The following is a 22019-nucleotide window of genomic DNA, read 5'->3' as shown; positions in this document are numbered from 1 at the left end:
TAAGAGGCACTAAAGCACTCCAGGTAAACCAACAAAAGAGCTAGCTAGGTGGGCACACAGGTTACCTTTAGTCCTCATGATGACCCTCATAAGTCCTGTATGGGTGGCTCCATTTCACAAAGGGGAAGAAGAAGAGGTGGCCCAGAGCAGTTTCTGGCCCCAGATCACAGAGCTGGGGAGAGGCAGAATACGACCTCTGACCTCTGACCTTAGAGCCATGATAATACATTCCAAATTACTTTATTTCTCTGGAAAACTTCTCTTTACCTTTGGATTGGTCTATCTCCACGGTTCCTCAGAGTCACAATTGGAAGAGGCCACAATGGCCTCAAGTTGACACAAAACTCCTCATTTCCAGCATCTCTGGGAGTGGGCAGCAGACCCCCCGTGGACCCCACACCATGGCCCTCCCTGTAATTGCCAGTGTACAGAGAAGTTGCAGAGACAATAGAGAATGTTCCCACACGCTTACCAAGACTGAGAAACCAACGTTAGCACATTACTATAAACTCCAGACTTTAATTTGGATTTCAACAGTTTTTCCATTATTGTCCTCTTTCTGACCCAAGATCCGATCCAGCGTATCCACTGCATTTAGCTGTCCTGTCACCCTAGTCTCCTTGGTTTTGCAAAAGTTCCTTAGTCTTTCCTTGTTTTTCATAAAAAATAACATTTTAAAAAAGCATAAGTAAGGCATATAGTGTCACGAAGGAAATGGTTCATACTGATATAGTCAAAATACTAAAAAACAAATTTACATGTGCTTCTTTATAACACACTAAATAGCTTCTAACAGATGATTTCATAGCTATTGTAACTTTGAAGTAGTGAAGACTAACCATATTCCAAAATATTTGTGATTTCTATGGGTGACAAACTCACAGGTACGGCTAATACCATTATGGATGATTGCCTGTATATAATCTTTTTTCATGTTAAACTTTAGTTAGAAGTGAATGAAAACTAGAGCTGTCGTGTATTTCCCTATCCTAGTTTGCAGACTTCCTGATGCTATCATGAACCCACATTAGGAATCTCTGCCCCAGAGGGAAGAGGGCAGTACAAATGGCCCTGAAACTTCAAAAAGGCCTCTCACCAAGATGGCTACTTTACTTTGGGGCTCTGGCATTAGATGGGGTTTCTCGAAATTATTAACCCAATTTACAAAGGGCTGTTACACAATGACACACACAGCAGGCTATGATTAGCTGAATGCTGGCTGCATAGTTCATAGCTGGCTGTAGGGAGAAGCAACGTTCGCGTGCTCAATCCGTGCTCACTCTCAAGGGTGTCCATTAGCATAAAAACATTAACCGCATGCCACAGAGTTTGTGCCGCTTCCATGACCAAGAGAGCCAGGCATTTTCTCTGGGAATCACTGGGAGACAACAATGTCTAACTTGGGCTTATGAAATATTTTTATAAATCACTTTTGTTTCAAAGCAACTTGAATAATGGCATTTTACCTCAAACTGTTCCCCAGAATTAAAAAGTGACTGTTTACAGTCTGTTGCAATTTTCTAACATTCCCAAGCAGTGCAATAGTTAGTGCCAATGAATGGTTCAGCAAAGTTCATTGTAATTAGAAAAACAAACGTTTAAAGTTATTACCTACTGGGTATTTGCTTTTTGCCTTAAAGTGCATCTTGAGCACCTCTGTAGGAATGTAGTTGAATATCCCATCTCTTGGTTTTCTCCACAGTCAAACCTCTTTTTCCCCCCATTAAAAATGAAAAGGTGACTTTCAGTGAGTCTGTAACAAGGTAGTAAAATCAATTCAATTGAAAAAGGAATCCAAACAAGCATTAAATTATAGCCTTTAAAATTCTTTTGCCCAAATAAGCAATGTGGAAGAGCTACAGTGCTTTGAGACTGCTTCTGTGGATGGGAACAGCGTTGCTCAAAAGCTCCACCTACTCCACATTTAGTCTGAGATGCTCAGCATCTCTTAAAACCATGATTGCACTATTCTGCATGATGTCCAAATTAGTATTCAGCTCTTCTAACGACAGGGAAACTCCTCGGAGCAATGTGGAACCAAGCAGTTGTTGCAACCACAATTTTCAGTCTATTTGCCTTAAAAATGTGTGCTGTTTCTGGAAGGGGTTGTCATTAGAACAACAGGACTGCCAGATGGAAGGAACCTAGAAGGCATGGCCTCCTACAAATTCTCTCCATGTCAAATGCCCTCCACCTCATCTAGCACAAAGAACCATCCAAATAGGACTGAACAGCTCCTCCCCTGAAATGCATGTGACCTCATCTTAGGGATTAATGCAGATGGGAAAACCTCTCCTGGGCTCCTGCTCCATGCCAGGCAGGGGCTGGACGCATGGCTCCCACAGACTAGGTGCAGAGTACTGCCCCAAGATAACACAGGCCAGGGGAGAACATGCCAGTAATTAAACAATCAAAACAGAAAAGTGATGGCCACAAAATATGTAAGGACTAAGTACTGAGGCAATGGAAAAGTCCCTGGGGACGTCACAGAAGCTTCATAAAAGAGGTAACACTTGGTCTATGTCTTAAAGTGCAGTGAAGCAATAAAATAAAATAAAACCTTACATTAAGACTCAGCTCACATTTCACATCCTCTGTGGCCCTTCGGGCATCCTCTTTCGTCTGCCTGCAACCCTTTTCTCTTGTCCATCTGGTGAAATTCTTGCCCCTCCAAAGCAGCAAAGTGAATGAGCAAGTCAGCAAGTGAGGAAGTCAAAAGAGCTGAGGCTGGAAGGGTGTGTGGGTTGAATAGTGTCCCTCCAAAATTCACCTCTACCTGGAACCTCAGAATAGAGCAATTGTTTAGAAATAGGGTCTCTGCAGATGTAACTAGTTCAGATGAGGTCACACTATATGTGCTGTCGAAGTGAGCACAAGATGAGGTCATGCTAAATTAGAGTGGGCACTAATCCAATGACTTGTGTCCTTACAAGAAGGCCATGTGAAGACACAGGCAGAGACTGAGTGACGCATCTACCAACGAACATCAAAGATTGCCAACAACTACCAGAAACCGGGAGACAGGCACGTAACAGATTCTCCCTCTGAGCCCCCAGAAGAAACCTACCAACACCTCCAGAATGATGAGCGAATAAACTTCTGCTGTGAAAATTTGTCACAGCAACTCTGGGCAACTCATAGACACGGCAGGAACCTTATTACGAAGGCCTGAAACTCCTACACTTTACATAGCGGGAAACCATAGGTGTAGGGCGTGATCAAATTTATTTTAGAAAATCATTACAGCTGCAGAGAAGGAAACATACTGGAAAGGAGAGGGATGGGGCAGGAGGTCACTGCAGCAGAGGCAGGATGTGTTAGGCACTGAACAGAGGCAGCAGCAGCGAGAGAAGGGAGAGCAGAGGAGAGGGACAGACATCCGCTCCAGCGCCCACTCGGAAGTGAGGGAGTGAAAGGGAAGGAACTAGGATCATGCTGGGTTTCCAGCTCATGTGAGGGTGTGGGTGGTGGCACCACCAGTTGAAACAAACAAACAAGGAGGACCAGATGCAGAGCAGGGAGGAGCGAAACTCTGAACATGGGATACCTGCACTCAAGAACATCCTGGCGTGTGGCAGAGACCACTGAAAATAAAGGAAGGGACTTCAGCTGTCCTTACGATCAGGATTTGGCAGCACATACATGGTTAAAGCCGAGAGCACAGCTGAAGTCATCCAAGGAGAATGGGTAGAAAGAGAAGACAGCAGAAACCCAGGGATGGGCCTGTGTCCCTATAACACTTAAGGGTTGGGCAAAAAAGACTCTTGGAAGAGACAGGGAGAAATGATCAGAGAGCAGGAAGTAGGTGAACCAAGAACATACTGGTGGGGAAGTGGGATAAAGAGAAGCATGAAAGATGTCTGTTCTCGCTACATGCTGTTCAGATAATAACCCACTTACAGACAAGGGGACTCAAAGGAGTAAAGGGCTCCCCTCAAAAGCTAATACACTCCCTAAGCAGCTTGCAGAGGGCAGAAATAAAGATGGTACGCCTTCTATTCTGTACCAAGGGAAGACACCCAAGGTACTACACTTCATAGCGGGTGACATTCTTGGAGGGAGGAGACCCAACATGTGGAGAGACCTGGAGAAGAGAAGATGGTGAGCAAAGCCTCTGTGCACAGAAGAAGAAAAAGATGCCACCAAGAGAATCAGAACCAAGTTACAAGGAAGAGCCTTCCTACAGATATGCAGGCAATGGAATGAACTGTGCTGTGAAGCAGGAGCTCCCTTTTGGTGGAGTTCATGACCAACTGGGAGGGCTTTAGTATTCCAGATCAAGTGATGGCGAACCTTTTCCCGTGAACAGCCAGAGAGGAAATATCATAGGCTCTGGGAGCCATATTGTCTCTGTTGCAAATGTTCAACTCTGCCCTCATAGTGCAAAAGCAGCCACAGATAATGTGTGAACGAATAGGTGTAGCTGTGTTCCAATAAAACTTTATTGATGAAAACAGGTGATGGGTTGTATTAGGCCCCAGCAGATGTGTCATAGTTTGTCAAGCCCAGCTCTGAATTCTTGCTTCTCAAAGAGTGGTGTGGTCCACAGACCAGCAACTTTAATCATCCCCTGGGAGTCTGTTTGAAACGCAGCATTGCAGGTCTCCATCAGACCTACTGAATCAGACTCCAGATTTCAACAAGATCCCCAGGTGATCTGCATGCACAGAGAATTTGAGAAACACTGGTATAGATGGGTGGTGCCCACAAGGGACCCCAAGCTGGGCCCCAAACCATCGGAATCTCCTGGGAAATGATAAAAACACTATTTCTGGCCGTAACCCAGGAGGTTCCAACCTAATGATCTAGATGGGGCTCAGGACCCTGTATTTTCACAAGGCCCTTGGGTAATGCTAAGTTTGGAAACCTCTGGTCTGGCAGCCTCAGAGGCTCACTCTAGCTAAGTTTCTGTCAATCTATGGGAGAGAAATTAAGAAGGATCTGCACAGTTAAATTTTTTTTGTTCTTATTGTTTTTTCCCCCCAGTCAAAACCCAACTTTTCTGTTTCAGAGATGAATTTTGCTAATAGTTGCCTACATTGTGAACTTGAACAGAGAACACTCAAAAAAAATTGCCTGTTCTCAAACAGTCCTAGAGCGCCACCTGCCGGTCCCCTGGAACGCACCCGCATCTCCAGCAAAGACCTCACACTTCCACCAAGGCGGGAGACCATTAGCGGCGAACAGAGTGGGAGAGCAAATGGGAGGAGGAGAGACAAGAAATGAAAGAAATCTGTGGGGAGAAATGACACCATCGATCACACCAGTGTCATAAACTCTCTACACTGACACTCAAACATTGTACTGAGTAATTTGAGGGACTTGGGGTCTCCTGGTTTTAACTCTGGCATCAGAATTGAATTCAGAAGTGTTTAAATAAACCCTGTGCCTCTACTCCTCCATCCTTAGTCAGGATGCTCCCGGAGAACCACGCCTGGTTCTAGGCAGAAGGACACCCAAGCCACCCCATTGCTCTCCCCTCTCCTACATACATGCTTTGAGCACCCTCTACGGACTATGCATTGTCTCAGGGGACCATGGGCATGGGCTCTGCCTGCATCGAACATACAGTCTTAGAAATAAAGAATTAACTAAGTGGAATTAAGGTAATTAATAATTACCATATCCAAGAGTGAGTCCAGGAAAAGCGCAAGTTGCTCTGGGAATGTGCGACCAGGCAACACGGCAGACCAGGGTAGGGTGCAGCAGATGTGCTTGGCTAGAACCCCAGTTTTAGGATCTGTCTGCAGGCAGGACACACAGTCTACAGTGCCCCTATGGTCTGATTCCTAAAGGCTTCACACTGACCTGCCTGACCCCTGAAGCGATTTGACTGGGTAAGAACTCTCAGCCTGCAGGTTCAGAGGAAGCTCCTAGGGGAAACGGCGTTAACCTGAGACAGGAACGACACAGCATCGGGGTCAGCCAGAGGGAGGGGGCGGGGAAGGCTCTCTAAGCAGAGGGATGTGTGTGGTCAGGGTCCCTGGGGCACAGGGCTGGTGGGGCTGGGCCTACAGCTGAGGCTGGGGTGGGTCACAGGTGCTGGAGGGAGGCTGTCTTGTTAGCCAAAATAGTGTTTGCTTAAAAAATAAATACAGACATTTCATAGGGACGTCAGAGAACATTAGGAAATGACAGAATCAGATTAGCAAAAAAAGGCCACCCTGCGATTATGCAGAAATAAGTAAAAGGGGAGCAGGAATGGAGCAGCCAGAGCTGCAGGGAGACACCGCAGGCGTCCAGAGGCAGAGATGGTGGCTGAGAGAGGGGCACGGAGGAAGCAGAAGGGCTCACGGGCCACGCAAGAAAGCAGAACTGACAGGACCTGGTGACTGACAAGATGTGGGGGTGAGAGAGGAAAAGTCAAAATGGCATCTGATTTCTGGCTGATGCAAAAGGGCGGACAGTGGTGTCATCAGCTGGGCTGGGGTCACGGTGGGGTGGGTGGGCCACGTGCTCAGGTTTGAGCAGGGTGCACTGGAGGCAGCAGCCAGGTGCTCAGGCCCAGGGTGGCTGGGTGGGGGTCCTGGAGCTCAGGGAGGCTGGGAGGGAGGTAAGGCCTGGGTGTGAATGGCACCTGTGCAGAAGTTGAGACATGGGAGTGGATCTAGGGAGGGGTTACCGCGTGACAGAAAAGGGAGGCCACAGACAGAGCCCTCGGGGAACCCCAACTTCCAAGGGATGGACAAATGCAAAAGCATTGCAAAGGAGACTCTGTGCAGAGTCAAGAGAACATCCGCAGAGGGAGGGGGTGGTCGACAGAACTGGACGGCAGAGAGAAGCCAAGTAAGATGAGCCTGGAAGGTGAGAACTCATTTCAGTGACAGGCAGGTCGCTGGTGGCCTGGGCAGAGTAGCGCAGATGGCGGTGCTGGGGAGAGAGAGGGGATGACAGACAGGTCAAAGGACAAGGTGGTTTCCAGTTTCTTCCGCTAAGATGAGGAGACAAGCATGCTAAAAAGTTAACAGGGAAGTGAGGGCGAAGATAGGGAGGGTTGAAAATGCAGAGGAGGAAAGTGGGGAACGAGGTGCGCTCCTGCTAAGGGGCGCGTGGGGCAGATCCAGAACACCATGCGAAGGGGGAGGAGAAAGGCCGGTGCTGCCAGGCGGGCGTTCGGTAGGTCTGACAGCGGGAAGCTGGGACGTGCTCATGTCAAGCTTCCGCTTTATCTGAAAGTGGTGGGAGAGGGCCTCAGAGGGCAGGAGGTGGTAGGGAATGGGAGGCCCGGATTTAGTTCCAGGTGACAAATTCAGAATGAGTTGGCCACCGGAATGCATGACGGAAGTCGAAAGGAGGTGGACGACCCTGGAGACAAGGCAGAGAATGAGGCACCAGAACTGCAATTCGGGATGACACAGAAATCATCTCAGTATGGTGCAGAAGTATGAGCCACTACCAAAGTCCTGAATGAAAGGGGGGTGACTGGGAGGACAGCAGCAATGAGGAGGGGGTGGAGATGACGTAGCTGGTGTCAAGAGCAGCTATGGAGCTGAGCTTTGCATGAAGAAATAGGAGCAAGGGTTAGGGACAGGGACACAGGAAGCAAACAGGTGCTCACGTGCACGCTGATCTGAGGACCTCCTGGGTCATCAGGGGGCCACCGTGCTGGACAGCTCTTCTGCTAGAAAGACCCTCCCTGGGCTGAGCTAAAGTTTACCAGCTGGTAACCCACCCACAAGTTACAATCCAGACTTCTGAAGCCACACAAGTTACACCTGTGCCTTTTCACATGTGGAACACATCTGAGACCTGAGGGAGGCTGTGGGCTCCCACCACTTGGCTGCGGGACCCTGAACGAGGACTTAACTGCTACGGCACGCAGAGCCGCCTCTGAGGGATGAAGAGCCCGAAGGAGGTGAGTCTGCTGAATGTGCAGCAGCCACAGGAAAACCAACGGGAAAATCTTCCTAACCCTGAAGGTCAATCCGGCAACTCCACTTCTGGGTACCTACCCAAAGGAAATGAAAGCAAGGACTCTGACACACGTTCGCAACAGCAATGTTCATAACAGCCGGGAGGCGCAAGCATCCCACGTGTCCTTTGATGAACGGATAAACACAATGTGACACATACCGACAGTGGAATGCTATTCAGCCTTAAAAAGGCAGGAAATTTTTATATACGCCACAACATGGATGGACCTTGAAACCATGGTGCTAAGTGAAATAAGCCACACACAAAAGGACAAACACCGTATGATTCCACTTATGAGGCTCTGGAACAGGCAAATTCACAGAGACAGGAACAGAACAGTCGCCAGGGTCTGGGGGGAGGGGGAACGAGGACTCACTGTTTAATGGGTACAGAGTTCCAGTTAGGGATGACGAAAAGTACAGGAGATGGATGGTGGTGAAGGTTGCACAAACATGTGATTGTACTTAATGCCACTGAACTGTACACCTTTTTAAAAACGGTTAAAAAGGTAAATTTTATATTTGTTTTACAAAAAGAAAAGAAAAAAAACTTGGAAAAGAGATCAATGTGGAAATAAAGGGGCTGTGATTACAGAATCTGGCCTTGCTAAGAAAGCCACACTCATGTTCATCTCTCTCATCAAGGTGTTGGCGGGGCCACTCTCCCTCCGAAGTCTCTGGGGGAGGATCCTTCCTCGTCCCTTCCAGCCTCGGGCATCCCTTAGCTCGGGGCAGCATCACTTCCGTTTAGGCCTCTGTGGTCACATGGCTGTCTTCTCCCCATGTGTCTTCACGGTGTCTTCCCTCTGTGCTTGTCTGTGTCCAAATTTCCTTCCTCTTATGAGGACCCCAGTCATTTTTGATTTGGGGCCCACGTTATTCCAGTACGACCTCATCTTAACTAATTACATCGGCAACAAGCCTATTTCCAAATAAGGTCTCATTCTAGGGTACAGGGGCTTAAGACTTCAACACATCTTTCAGGGGATACAATTCAACCCATGACAACCCACCCAAATATAGAGTTAATCTAAGTCTCAGTCCTCACCGAACTCACCCTCTTGATGACAGCGTTTGACACAGGTTATTACGCTGACACAGGCCTTCTTTATAGGACACCCTGCCTTCCAGTCACACAGCACACCTCATTTTCCTCACCGCCCTGGCCCCGTCTCCCCTGCCCACCCTTCTACTCCACCAAGTCTCCATGTTGGAGCAGCCCTCAGACCTCGCCCCTGTCTACACTCACGCCCTGAAACCCCACCCAGTCCCACAGCTCTCAACACCAACTATCTTCTGCCAGCCCACCACACTGACAGCCCCAACCCACCCTGCAATCTCCAGACACCATATCTCACTGCCTACTCGACACATCCTCTAGCCCGCTGACTCAACATGTTCAAGAGAAACTCTTTGGTCTTCCTCCCAAACCTGCTTCTTCTCCAGGCTTCTTCAAAAGTAGCAAATGGTCTCACACCCAGAGCCTGAAAGCTCAGTCACATCCCTGGCTCTGATCTTTCCCGCATCCTCCCACGTCCAATCAGCACATCTTGCCGGCTCCACATCTTAGAAGAGACGCCCTGAACCTACCCACTTCCCGTCACCTCCACAGCCACCACCCTAGACCAGGGGTTGGCAAACTGCAGGCCCTGGGCCAAGTCTGGCCACAACCGATTGTGTCTATCTCTGCAGAACTGAGTGGCTACGACAGTGACTGTGTGACCTGAAATGCTGGCCCTCTGCAGAAAAGTTTGCTGACCCCTGGTCTAGGCATTTGATATCACCTGGGACCATCCTTTTGTGTAATCTTCTAATCAGAAATAAGACATCAGGTTGTTTTCTGTTTATTCTTTGCCTTCTCAGAAATAACTGCTTCTCTTCCTTTCTGCACCCTGACCAGAACCCTCACTCTGTGCCTATCAAGTGGCTCTGTTCCCTCCTGCCCACCATCACTGAGGCTTAACTCTTGGAACCACCACGTTCACCCTGCTCAGGTACCTGCAATGGCTCCCACTGTCCCCAGCATTTAACCTATGCATCTGTTTAGTTTGCAGAATCCTCTATAACCCAGCCTGCCCTGCCCTTCCTAGTCAATCAACGACCCACTGCTCCCCAGCCGGACAAGCCTCTCTCGGAAAGTGCTACCCACCCCACCGGGCACTGCTTTCGTACCTGTTGGGCCCTGCACCTTCAGCTGCTTCCCTACCTTCTTACTTCCAACAGCATTTGAATATGCTCAAAACTCTCATACTACAAAATCTTCCTGGACCCCAAACCTTCCCTCCAGCTGCCACCTAGCTCGTTACTCTCTCTTCTGGTTACCAGGAAGAGAGATTTTCTGAAAAGGAAAAAAAAAAAATTGTGAAGAAACTGCCTATTGCCGTCATCTTCACTTCCTCACCTCCCATTCACTCTTCAGCCACGGCTACCAGTTTCCTAGTTTTCCACTAAAACCACTCCTGCTGGGTCATAATGCTTTCATTGAGTCCAGTAAGCTGTGTCTCACCCTGACTGCACTGGTTTCTCTGCAGCAGCACTTAACAGAGCTCACTGCTACCTGAAACCTTGGTTTCTGTGATAACCACACTCTCCTTTTGCCGTGGAACTTTCTAGTTATTCCCTCTCTGTGTCCTCCACCTTTGTTTTCCCACTAAACAGTGAGCAACTTGAGGAAGGGACCCCGTCATCTGTGGCTCTCTGATGCCAAGTATACATTCTAGCATGTGGTAGACTCTCAATGTCAGCTAAAATCAACTCTGTTATTTACTGTTTCCAGCTTGAGAATTTCCAATTTATTTTTTCATGTTGTTTCCAGTTGTCTGTAAAATCCTCCATATTATCATAATTCTTTGAATGTATTGTTAAGTATTATTTAAAATGCACATCTGATCAATCTACTATCTGCATCTCCTGTGGATCTATTTGTGACTTTTCTCCTGGTCTTCCTGTATATCTGGTTATTTCCGAGTGAGTGTTGAGTATTCATATGTGAAAAATTAGAGCAAGAACATCAGGCTGTGGATGAGGGTACCTTCCTCCAGAGAGAATTTATTTTTGCTCTGACAGGCAGGTAGACTAGAGACATTGGCAATCCCAGATCTTCATTCAATCACATTGCAGTGACTCAAACCAGGACTCTAGTCCCTGTGAGAGCTGGTTAAATTCTGATCACCCCTTACTCCCAAGGGATGGCCTCAGGGTCCCAACCAAAAAGACTGGAGAGCTGACCACGTCCTTCCAGCTTGGCAGGTCCTGACTTCAATTTATGTCTCCGACCCTGTGAGTCTGGCAACAGCTCTGCTCAGATGCTCAGCCACACTTCTGTCTAAACCAACTAATCTTCCACTGCCAGAAAGAACTTCTTAACCTCTCAATGACACCAAGTAACTATCCATTGCTATCATCTTCGTTCCTCACCCACACTGCTCCTTGACCACAAGGGCAATAAGCTGGGAGTCTAGACACCCAAAAGCTACGGTCTGCATGGCCGGCAGCTAGTGCTGGGCTTCCTCTCCTAAAGTTCCCATATCCTTACATGTAAAATGCATCTGGACAAAAACTTAGAGTTTTTTCTTGTCCTAAAAGTTTCAGATCCGCTAACATCACTGCCAACTCTTACGTTAGACAACCCCGGATTGCATATTCTTCCTCCGTGGGTGCATCAATGCCCAGCCCGGTGACTCATTACAACTTTGCATTTTCATAAGAGCATTATAACAAATGGACTTAGACTAAACAGTATGAATTCAGATTTATAAAGCTGTTTCAATTATGGAATTGTGTCCATTCCTACTGCAGATCCTATTATTTGTTGCCCTGGCTACTAAATAAACCACACAAAGCTGATGAGGACCCACCTAGCACTAATGCTGAAAATCCAAGAGAAAAGCCCAACCTAAATGAAGAAAGGAATCACTGTAGGGCATCCCTGTGCCAAATGGCACACAATAAACAAACACAAAGGAAAACAGGCCTGAGTCACAGTAAGCTTAAAATGTTCCTTTTGCAAAGAAGGATGCTGCCTGTGTGGCCAGCAGCAGGTCAAAGCAGGGGAGAGTCAAACAGGCTTCAGCCTTTGGCTTTTCAGAAGCTAAGATTTCATGCCTTCTTCAGCAGATGAGAATACCAGAAGATACACAAATGTTCTACTTATTTTCACAATGGACAAAACCATTCGAAATTGAAATTAATGACAGGCTGAAACAAAGTCCTACTTTCATAAACAAAGAGAAGACCTAATACAGTCACTTCAGGACTCAGAGAATATTCTTCTCCATGAACTTGCCAACTCCAGCCTAAGTTCCTCACTGCCCAGCCTGCATGCATTCCCGGCACCCCCCGCAACAGTTCCCTGACCACGAAGTACCTGACCTGTACCTCTTCTTTATGGGTCACGGAACCTGGATACTGGTGTCCCTTGTGTAGTATCTCCCCTTCCTTGCAGTATCTGCGTCCATCAGAAAGCAAAGGAATCTAATCCAAAAACTGTGTTGCAGCCAACACCCCCAGAACGAGTCATCACTAGGCTTCTCAATGCTCCAATAACACATGGGCTAGAAGCAACTGAAATCTATGCTGGTCCTTACTTTTCCCAAGAGAACCTGTGTGTGGTGGAAAAGGCACCAGCCGAGGAGCTCTTAGTGCATCTGGCCTCTGCCACTATCTAGCTACGCTCATTCAGACATTCCAAGTATATTGAGGGCCTACTATGGGCCAGACATCCCGCTGGGCATTAACAACATAAAGGTGACTAAGACACAGGAGGTGCACTGGTATAGAGCTAAAATCCAAAGAGTATCTCAGTTTCCCCATCTGCTACATGAAGGTCCTCTACCAAGTAATCGTTGAGGTTCCTTCTGACTATAAAGTGCCACTGTTTTACGATCTGAGATGCAGCCCTGGCCGGCTATACATATCTGTGCAGACATAGACTGGCGCAGCCTCCCTGGCCTTAGCTTCCGCAGCATACTGTAAAGTAAACAAGTTAGATTTGGAGATGTCTCCCATTACCTTATGCAGCCACAGTGGCAGGTTTCCAGAAGCGCTGTGCAGGGAGTCCTTCTGCTGAACAGCTGCCCAGCAGTAAGAGTCCACAAAGGCGGCCTGGCGCCAGGAGAAAGAACTTGGGGAGAAGCAGCTTATCTGTGTACCTGAGAAGCAAAATAGATTGTTCCAAATGAGTGAAATGCAGTTGCCTGTCCTCCCCCCACACACTTTTTTATAGTGTCATGTCAGGAGCACCAGGACAGGACGCAGGGACATTAGTGAAGACAGGACTGAAAACACACACCCAAGTTCATATTAAAACTGAGTATTGGAGAGTTTTTTTGACCAACACTGGTCATGATAGTGGCTTGGGCTCAGTGTGGAAAAGTCTCTTAAAAGAAGTGAAACCACCATAAAAAGAAAAAGGGAGCAGGGAAAAGAACCAGCTCTCAAAATGTAGAAGGTGAACGTGGATAGAGCTTGTTTGGTATAGGGTAAGGATTGAGAGAAAGCGGGGTTTACATGAGGGGCAGGTAGGGACGAAGAGTCTCGATGCAGGAAGCTGGAGCAGGAAAGGAGTTCTTTTAGAACGAACAGATGAAGAGCTCTAGCCTGAGGAAGAGAAGGCTGGAGGAACACTTGGTAACAGATCACTGGATGGGAAGTTAGCAATTTTCCATCTCCTCTAAGAAAAAGGAAGAAAAGAGCCCAAACTGCAGCCCAAGCAGTTTACATTTGGGAGGCAAATGCTGAGACCACACACCTCCCGGCCGGAGATGGGAGCTGGACGGGGAACAGGGAGACCTATGTCCCTCTCGGGGCTCTGCCATCAACTCACTCTTCTGGAAGGGACTCTGGGACTTGGTTTTGTCCTCTGCAAACTGAACACTATATCACCCTGCAGATGCTACCATTCCGTCTGTAAAGCTTACTACTTGGAAGACCCTCCGTGCTCCTGACTCACACAGCCACGGTGGGAAACTGGCCAACAGGACTGTGGGGCTCAGAGCAGAAGCTGTGTTCTCTCCTCTCACCGGCAGGCAGAGGGCCCAGTCCTGCTCCCCTGTCCCCATCAGGCACATGCAGGGGGGTGTGTGTTACAGGCATGGGGCCAGCCACTGAAGCCCCACAGTAGGCACACTCTCTTCCACATCCCACACAGCGTGGGAGGGGGCCGATGCCTGGCCTCTGACATGAGTCATATTTAAACCTGACTCTGCCACTCATAGCTGGGTGACTCATGGCGGGGAAGTTACGCACATAACCTTCCAAAGCCTGGGATATCCGAAATGGGAATGATATTAATAGTGTATCTACACTGCAGATTCATCGTGGTGACTACAAAATTAAAAAAGGAAAAAGACAGTTGCTATAGCACTTACTATAATGCCTGGTTCCCAGTAGTTAGTTGCTCAGTGTTACATTTTTTCTAGAAGTAATGAGCAGATTCTGACATCACTTTAAAGACTGGGGCATGCCCACCATTCTCCCTTTTCACCCTGTGGAGAGGGGATAGGGACAGTGGGAAGATGCTTGCTGGACTTCCCTGGTCCCTGGCACATAAAAAGCCTCAAAGAGTCAGCTTCCTCTGAGGAGGGGGTGGCTTTATACCTGCGGCAGGACAGGGCAGTGATGGGGATGTTTTCAGGTGAGCAGATTCTCGTGGTGGGGGGTGTGGTATGTGCCAAGGCCCCGAGTACTCCATCTTCCTCAGCAGGTGCCTTTATACCCACAGACATCAAGAAGGGACTTTTCAGCAAGAGCCCTGGAAGGGGACTGTGGTGAAAAGTCACAAACGTCGGAAAGTATTTTGTAACAGGGCAGTTCTTGCCATCCAGCAATGGTCTAAATAGGGGTTGGGGGATGTCTACAGCCATACCACCCTGAACGCGCCGGATCTCGTCTGATAATATGAGTTGGGGATGGGTAAGATATTTCAAGGTCCCTTCTGACTCTTAGCCCATTAAACTTGAGTTCTTATATTTTATAAAAAGAAAAATAGAGTAGTCAGGATGGCACAGGGCTCAGGGCTAAGCTCGCGCTGGTCCTGCACCAGTGTGACTGCCAGACACCTCCTGTGCCACCCACCCACGGAGGCCTGTGAGGGCTACAGCAGTCACACAGAGACAGGCAGACCTGGGGTCATAAACGGATGGTTTCTGGTAAGGTTGTCGGTGAGTTGTCTGCTTGGGAACATCTGTTCAAATACTCATAGAAATGAACAACACCATTATGATTTCGTGACATTCTTTCTATAAGAAATGGTGCTTCAAGTTCTATCTCCAGATCTCAAGGACCTCCCCTAAGCAGTAGTAGAGGAAGAAGGAGAATGGGGTGGGGAGAGAGGGAGAGATACTCAAGACATGTGGAACTCATAAGGAAATGCTCTTCATCTGGAATGGAAGGTCAGAAGAAAAGGCAGTGGGCAATTAATATTCACCAGACACCAACCAGCCCTGTAAGTCAGTACCTTATTTAAGCCTCACAACCAAATGGAAAGAGAGAGAGATCTGATCTTCCTTTTACCCTGGAGGAAACCAAAGCTCACAGCAGTTCATTCAGTAATCTCCTACCCAAGCTAGGAAATGGTAGCCTCGTAATTTCAATCTGTATCCAACTCCCAGTCTCTTTCAGCATTTCTCTCTGGGCCAGTCACTCCACAAGGCTTTGTTGGGGGTGGGGGGGGGGCTCTGAGCAGGTGGCTCCTCCAGGTGGCCGGGAAGGGGAGAGCTACCTGGAAAGAGTCAAGGACAAATCTGGGAAAAGAAATGGATAAGCCCCAGGTACTGGGTATTCCCAGGCCAGAAATGGGAAACAAAGTCAAGGAAGTCAAGGGCCCGGAAGGGAGTGAAGAAAGGGGTGAAGCAGGAGGGTACGGGGCCCTAGCACAGCAGGGTGCTGTGAGCCACATGCCTCCTCTAGGCTGTGACCGCCAAGCCTGACTGGGTTGCTGGCTGCTGCTGTGAGGTGGGGAAGCCTGGGACCCAGACCGTCTGGACTCATTTCTCCAAACGTACTTCCTCTCCCTTTGTCTCATTTACTCTTCAAAATAATACTGGGAGATAAAGAGATGAGGTCTTCACATACTTTCCTAGTAGTCTCCCAGCTAGGAGGGCTTCCGGTCTCTCCCTTCTCCATCAGTTCAAACCACTGCCACGTTATTCATTCTAAAGCTCGGTTCTGATCTTGACACTACCTTGGCTCAACATTTCTCATTGGTCTCCCCTGCCCAGGGTTCAAATCCACATGGATGCTCCAACGCCACTCAGTGACTGCTGCGGCTCCCACAGGCCTGATGCGCTCTCAGCCCTGCTCCTTTCCTTGCACTTGGCCTCTGCCTGAGGGCCCTCCCTCCAACACCTGCAAGTCAGAGCCCCTCCACACCTTCGCCTCAGTGCCTCATCTTTCCAAGCCTGGCTCCATATCACCCTCTTCAAGAAGCCTCGCATTTTAAAGACATCAGAGATGTGCAGAAAATTACCTTTAACCATGTGGTATGGACAGAACACCCACATGTCTCATCTCCTCTACTGCTATCTCAAGTCTTTGTGGGCAGAACACATCTGTCTCTCTGAACTTCACGCACCACTCTGTACCAAATAAATAACATCTGTCTGGTGCTTTGAAAGTTTTAAAGTACTATTATAAATACCATCTCAATTAATGCTCAAGTATCCCTGTAAGATATCACTGCACAATGTGATAGTTGAGAAAAGAGAGCCCCATGAGACCCTCCAGCCAGAGTCCACACTCTGCACCACTGTGTGTCAGCTTAAATGAGTGCACAATAATTTCTAGGAAATGGCTTTAGTGAGATACACGTTGCCATTTACAACTGTACAGAAAGCAAGAAATGAGTGCCAGGAGCAACGAGGAACACTACTCCCAGCTGGCCGAGAGTACAGAGGCAGCTGTGGGCATTACATTAATGTGTCTGGCCAAATATAACGAACGATCACGAGGAGGAAACGTGTGCTCACAGGGCCATGTGGAAGTAGCCAAAACATCTGCTAAATAAGCAATCTGCACCACAGGCATTCCTGGTCCCTTGGCCTGGAGCCGAGAGTGTAGGTCACACCTTCTCCCTGAGCGGCAGCCCATGTGGCCCCTAGCGCAGCCTAGATCTGATCCACACAGCCTAAAGAGAAATAGGATGCAGGCTGGGAAGAGCAGGCTTGCCAGCCAGAGGTTTCTCAATGACACCAACACGAGCAGGGTGACAACTTCCATGTTTGTCCCATTGAAGCAGGAGGGCCTTTGGCTTACTTTTGCTATTGTCCTCCTTTCTCTCTCTCTCTCTCTCTCTCTCTCTCTCTCTTTTTTTTTTTTTTTCTGTTCTTCTCTCTTTTAATAGGCTTTCTTTTGTTCTTATGCATTACTAACGCCCTGGCTGTTAGGAGGGCCTTCACCTAAAGAGCTGCGAGGTCTGAGCAGCCCCTGGCCACCTTCGGACAAACACAACCACCCTCCTCCGAGGAGGGTGCGTGGAAGGAGCTTGCTGCCTGGCTGCCACGTGTAAGTGCTGTGAGCAGCACAGGAATCAGGCCTCCTGATCAGTTAACGAAACTCCTCAGAACCACAAGTTTAACAAACACACGAACAGAAAAATCTAGTCAACTAGCTGGGAGGACAGAGGAACTTCTCAATGGAAGAGATTCTAAGCTGAAGTCACTGGCGCATTGAAGAGACTGAAGAGGGGCAGAAGGCAGGAGGGAACTAGTACCTGCTGTGTACTTTTACCCCATGCACTGAGATCTTGTGGCTAGTGGGCTGCAGAGCTGGGATATCAACTCAGGCCTCCATCTTTACCCTCCAAACACAAGAAAAAGGAGGCAAAAGGCACAGGTTTATTGAAAAACACTGGGTCAGAGATGGTAGGATGAGCAGGGATGAGACAGGAGAATTTCTTTGAGAGGAACAGTAAATACAGGGGTTGCTATTCTGGAAGGGACAAAGAAAGGAAAAACAATGTAATAATGATTATATCAATGACAATCACTAGCATCTACATACCATTTTAAAAGTTTGCATAATGTTTCCATTCAGAAAAAAAATCAGTTCCAGTTCACTTTCACGTAAATTATATAGACATTCACACATACCGGATTCAGGCTGATCATAATACAACCTATAAAGCACTGAACTTGAAAGTTCTGACTGTTTTTGAAGGTTGCCAAAATATTTGAAAACTACCATAAATGCTCAAGTTCAATGAGAATAATCATACAAACAGGTCCCTGAATATGAGGTACAGAGAGGAAGAGATGTAGTGGCCCGCTCTGAAAACAAACACGGAACAGCAACAAGCACTCAGAAGGATCAAACAGGTCTGAATCTGTTTAAAGTACCTTTGATCCCAACATAAGACTGAATGATGTTTGCCCCAGAGGATTCTTTCTTGCCAAATACTCACAGCTCCTAACCATCATAATATACAGTAAAACTGCAAGAATCTCAGAATAATTTCTCTTTTTAAAAAGAACCAAATTCCTCTCCTTTATCTTCCCAGCAACTTCGACCCAAGCAAAAGCAAATAAATATATTCTGGAAGTCTTGAATTGTCCATACTGCCTTCACTTTTCCTTTGTGGGAACTGACTCCAAGGCAAGTAAGTATTTAAACCAGCGAAAAAATACAAGTACTCTGCAGCCCAAACTAAAAAATGGAATTGAAATAATTTTTTTTTTTCCTTTAAACCAAGTTTGTTCACCAGGTCTCTTTTTTCCACAGTTAAGACTGGCTTTTAAAGAGAACACATCAAGGCTGACACCTGCTCCTTTGCTCAGATGGACATAATCAAATGTCTAAATGAGTTCCAAGAAGTCCCAAATACTTCACTACCCACCCCTGTTGCAACCACAAAGCAACAAACAACTGCTGGGCATTTTAGAGCGAAGGGTTTGCCCCTGTGAGTCTAACAGATCAGACACAGCACTGCTCTCCATGGAAGGGAAAAATGAATAGACTGTACCTAACGACCACGTGGTACAGGATGTGTGACCATGAGGCCCCAAAGCCAAAGAGAACAAACCACCAAGACCGCAAGCCTTAGATGGGAACCTAAAAGGCTCATTTAATTCAGTCAAGAATGATGCTCTAAATAACACAGCCTGCTAAGTGCAGGAGCAGAAGTGAAAGCCAGCCAGGCTGGGACGACAGCCACAAGGAACCATGAAGCCAGGATTACAGCCAGAAGAACAAACGGACTAGGGAACCAAGCAGCAGTTTGAAGGGTGTCCCGTGGTGGTAACTCCAGTCCCTTGGCACGAGACATCTAAACCACACAAAAGAACTCATATAATTCCAGTGTAAAACCTGACAACTGTCCAACAAATAAAGTTTCCATGACTTACTTAGGTACCAGGGGAAAAAAAAGGCATCGGAAGAACTCAATGGTATGTTAAGATGAAAAAATAAGTACTAAATGATATCTAAATTTTTCTTAAATTTTTGTCTTCTAAGATTAATTCAAGCATACAGAAAATTACAGAAAATATACCACATACCTAAACGTTTAAAGAGAGATTGATACTTTGTTGTATCTACCTCATCTTTTTTGTAATGATTTTGAAAATTTTTTTCAGACCTACCAAAAGATTACGAGAATATCACAATGAAATCCCACATAGCTGGCACTCAGATTCAACCACTTACCCTCTCTCTCTAGATATATATACACACACATATATATATGCATAGATAATATATACATTCTTTTCTTTCTGAACCACTTGAGAGTTAGTTGCAGAGATCATGATCCTTTACTCTCTGAAGTATGTATCTTCTGAGGCAGCGGTCTCCAACCTTTTCGGCACCAGGGACTGGTTTCGTGGAAGATAATTTTTCTATGGATTGGGGTTGGGGGGATGGATGGTTTGGGTATGATTCGAATGCAACCTAGATCCCTCTCATGTGCAATTCACAGTAGGGTTCACGCTCCTATGAGAATCCAATGCCACCACTGGTCTCACAGGAGGCAGAGCTCAAGCAGTGATACAAGTGATGGGGAGCGGCTGTAAACACAGATGAAGCTTTGCTGCTCACCCCTGCTATGCAGCCTGGTTTCTAGCAGGTATAGACCAGTGCTGGTCCACGGCCTGGGGATTGGGGACTGCAGTTCTAAGGGCAAGGACATTCTGATAAATAACCCAGCACAATGACAAAATTTTAAAAAATACTTAGTACAAGCTGTTACCTATTTCAGATTTCCTAAACTATCCTTTACAGCAACTCTTTTCTCTAATCAGGATTCAATCTTGCTCTCTACACTGTTTTTAGGTATCATATATCTTTAGCTGCTTATCCCAGAGCAGTTCCAGAACCTCTGTCATTCATGTCTCTGACACGTGAGGTGAGCACAGCTCCCTCCGTGCAACGTCCCTCGATTGGTGTCCGATTGTTCCCCCGCGCTCCCATCCAGGTTCTGCACTGCAGGCAGGAATCCCAAGGAAGGGTTGGGGGTCCTCCTTAGGACACCACCCCGGGTGGCACCGGATGACAGTTTCCCCCAGGCTGATGAAGTCACCTGCAGTGGTCACTTAAGTGAAGGTGTTGTCTGCCAGGCCCCTCTCCATATAAGTGCATTTTCCCTGTGAAATAAGTCTGTGTGGAGACCGTTGGAAACTATGTAGATGTCGTGTCCCATAACTAACTTTCACCCAGTGGTGAATCAAATACTCCAACCTTGGTTGCAAAATGAAGATTTTTTTTTTCTAACTTTATCCTTCCCTCTACATATATTAGATGGCATTTGACTATTAAAAGGAGCTTTCCCTTTGTTTATTTGGTACAACATGGACTCACAAAATTCTTTGTTGTTTATAATCCATCACTGTTATTCATTTTGATGCTCAAATGGTCCCTGTCAAACTAGCTCCTGTGTCCTTTTGACATGTTCCCCTCAGTTTCTGGGCACTCCTGTACATCCTGGTACAAGAGGTTCCAGGATTATACTGTACTTTCTCTGCCCTAACCCTACAATTGGCCATTTCTGCAAAGAGCTCTGGGTTCCTTAAAGTGGGTAAAGGAATTTTAAAACCAAGATCTGGGTGCTAGATGTGCTCATTGTTCCTGGATTGTCACTGCTTCTAGGCCCTTCTAGCAGATGAAATTAGGAAACAGTTTTTTTTTTTTTTAATTGTGAATTTACACTGAAACTTTTCATTCTAATTCAGCGTCACTGGGTTACTTCTTCACCTACCCCCATCCCATGTTTGTTTCTCCTTCTTTCACAGTGAGAACCCTGGCTCCCAACAGTATCTATATAGTTACTCATTTGCTCAATCCTGAATTTTGCACAAAACAATTTCAGAATTTTTAAAGCAAAGACATCTGATTTTCATTTTAAAAGGTTTACTCTGAATGCTATGTCAATTGTTGACTCTTTGGGGTCAAGAATAGAAGCAGAGACTAATCAGGTCTCTCCTGCAATAGTTCAGGTGAGAGATGATGTAAAGACAGTCATAACACTCGTCTGCCTGAAATCTCTTTTGTCACCTCCATATCCTAGCCTGGTCCAGGCCAAAGGTTTTGGTTCCATGAAATGAAGACAAATGCAAAAAAACAGATGGAATAAAATCATGTCTTTTGCAACAACATGGATGGAACTAGGCTATTATTTAAAGTGAAACAAGCAGGCACAGAAAGTTAAGTATTGCAGATTCTCACTCAAGTGGGCTAAAAAATGTGTACACATGGACATACAAAGCAAAATGATAGACAATGGAGACTCAGAAGGGCAGGGGGATGGGAGGGGGATGGATGATGAGAAATTACTTAATGGGTACAATATGGGTATAATGTACGAAGGCTGTCCGGAAAGTATCCAGCCATTGTTAAGATAACAAGAACATATTACATGGCTGGATACTTTCTGGATAGCCCTTGTATGTTATTTAAATAATACCCTAAAAGCCCTCACTCAACCACTATGCAACCTATGCATGTAACAAAATCGCACTTGTACCCCATAAATTTGTATAAAAAAAAAAACGGAAGGTAGAAAAGAAAACCAAATATCTCTACTATACTACTATTTAAATGTTCAAAAAACGGCATTCTGCAAAATCACTAAAATAACAGGGTTTATAGAACATACAGGTTTGGGGCAGATCACTTAAA

At 46.7% G+C, this 22019-nt stretch overlaps 1 protein-coding gene across 1 annotated transcript in view; it reads right to left on the bottom strand.

Moving 5' to 3' along the window:
• Positions 1–22019, bottom strand: part of PANX1 (pannexin 1) — a 44307-nt gene that overhangs the window by 3712 nt on the left and 18576 nt on the right. The window contains exon 2 of the mRNA XM_012660060.1: positions 12924–13063. Within this exon, the coding sequence (XP_012515514.1) occupies positions 12924–13063 (140 nt within the window). The remainder of the gene's footprint in view (positions 1–12923; positions 13064–22019) is intronic.

This window comes from Propithecus coquereli, unplaced genomic scaffold (assembly GCF_000956105.1).
Source record: "Propithecus coquereli isolate 6110/MARCELLA unplaced genomic scaffold, Pcoq_1.0 Scaffold65, whole genome shotgun sequence".
Classification (NCBI taxonomy): domain Eukaryota; kingdom Metazoa; phylum Chordata; class Mammalia; order Primates; family Indriidae; genus Propithecus; species Propithecus coquereli.
The sequence above is the reverse complement of the archived record's forward strand: the minus strand, read 5'-3'. Positions and strand labels throughout refer to the sequence as shown.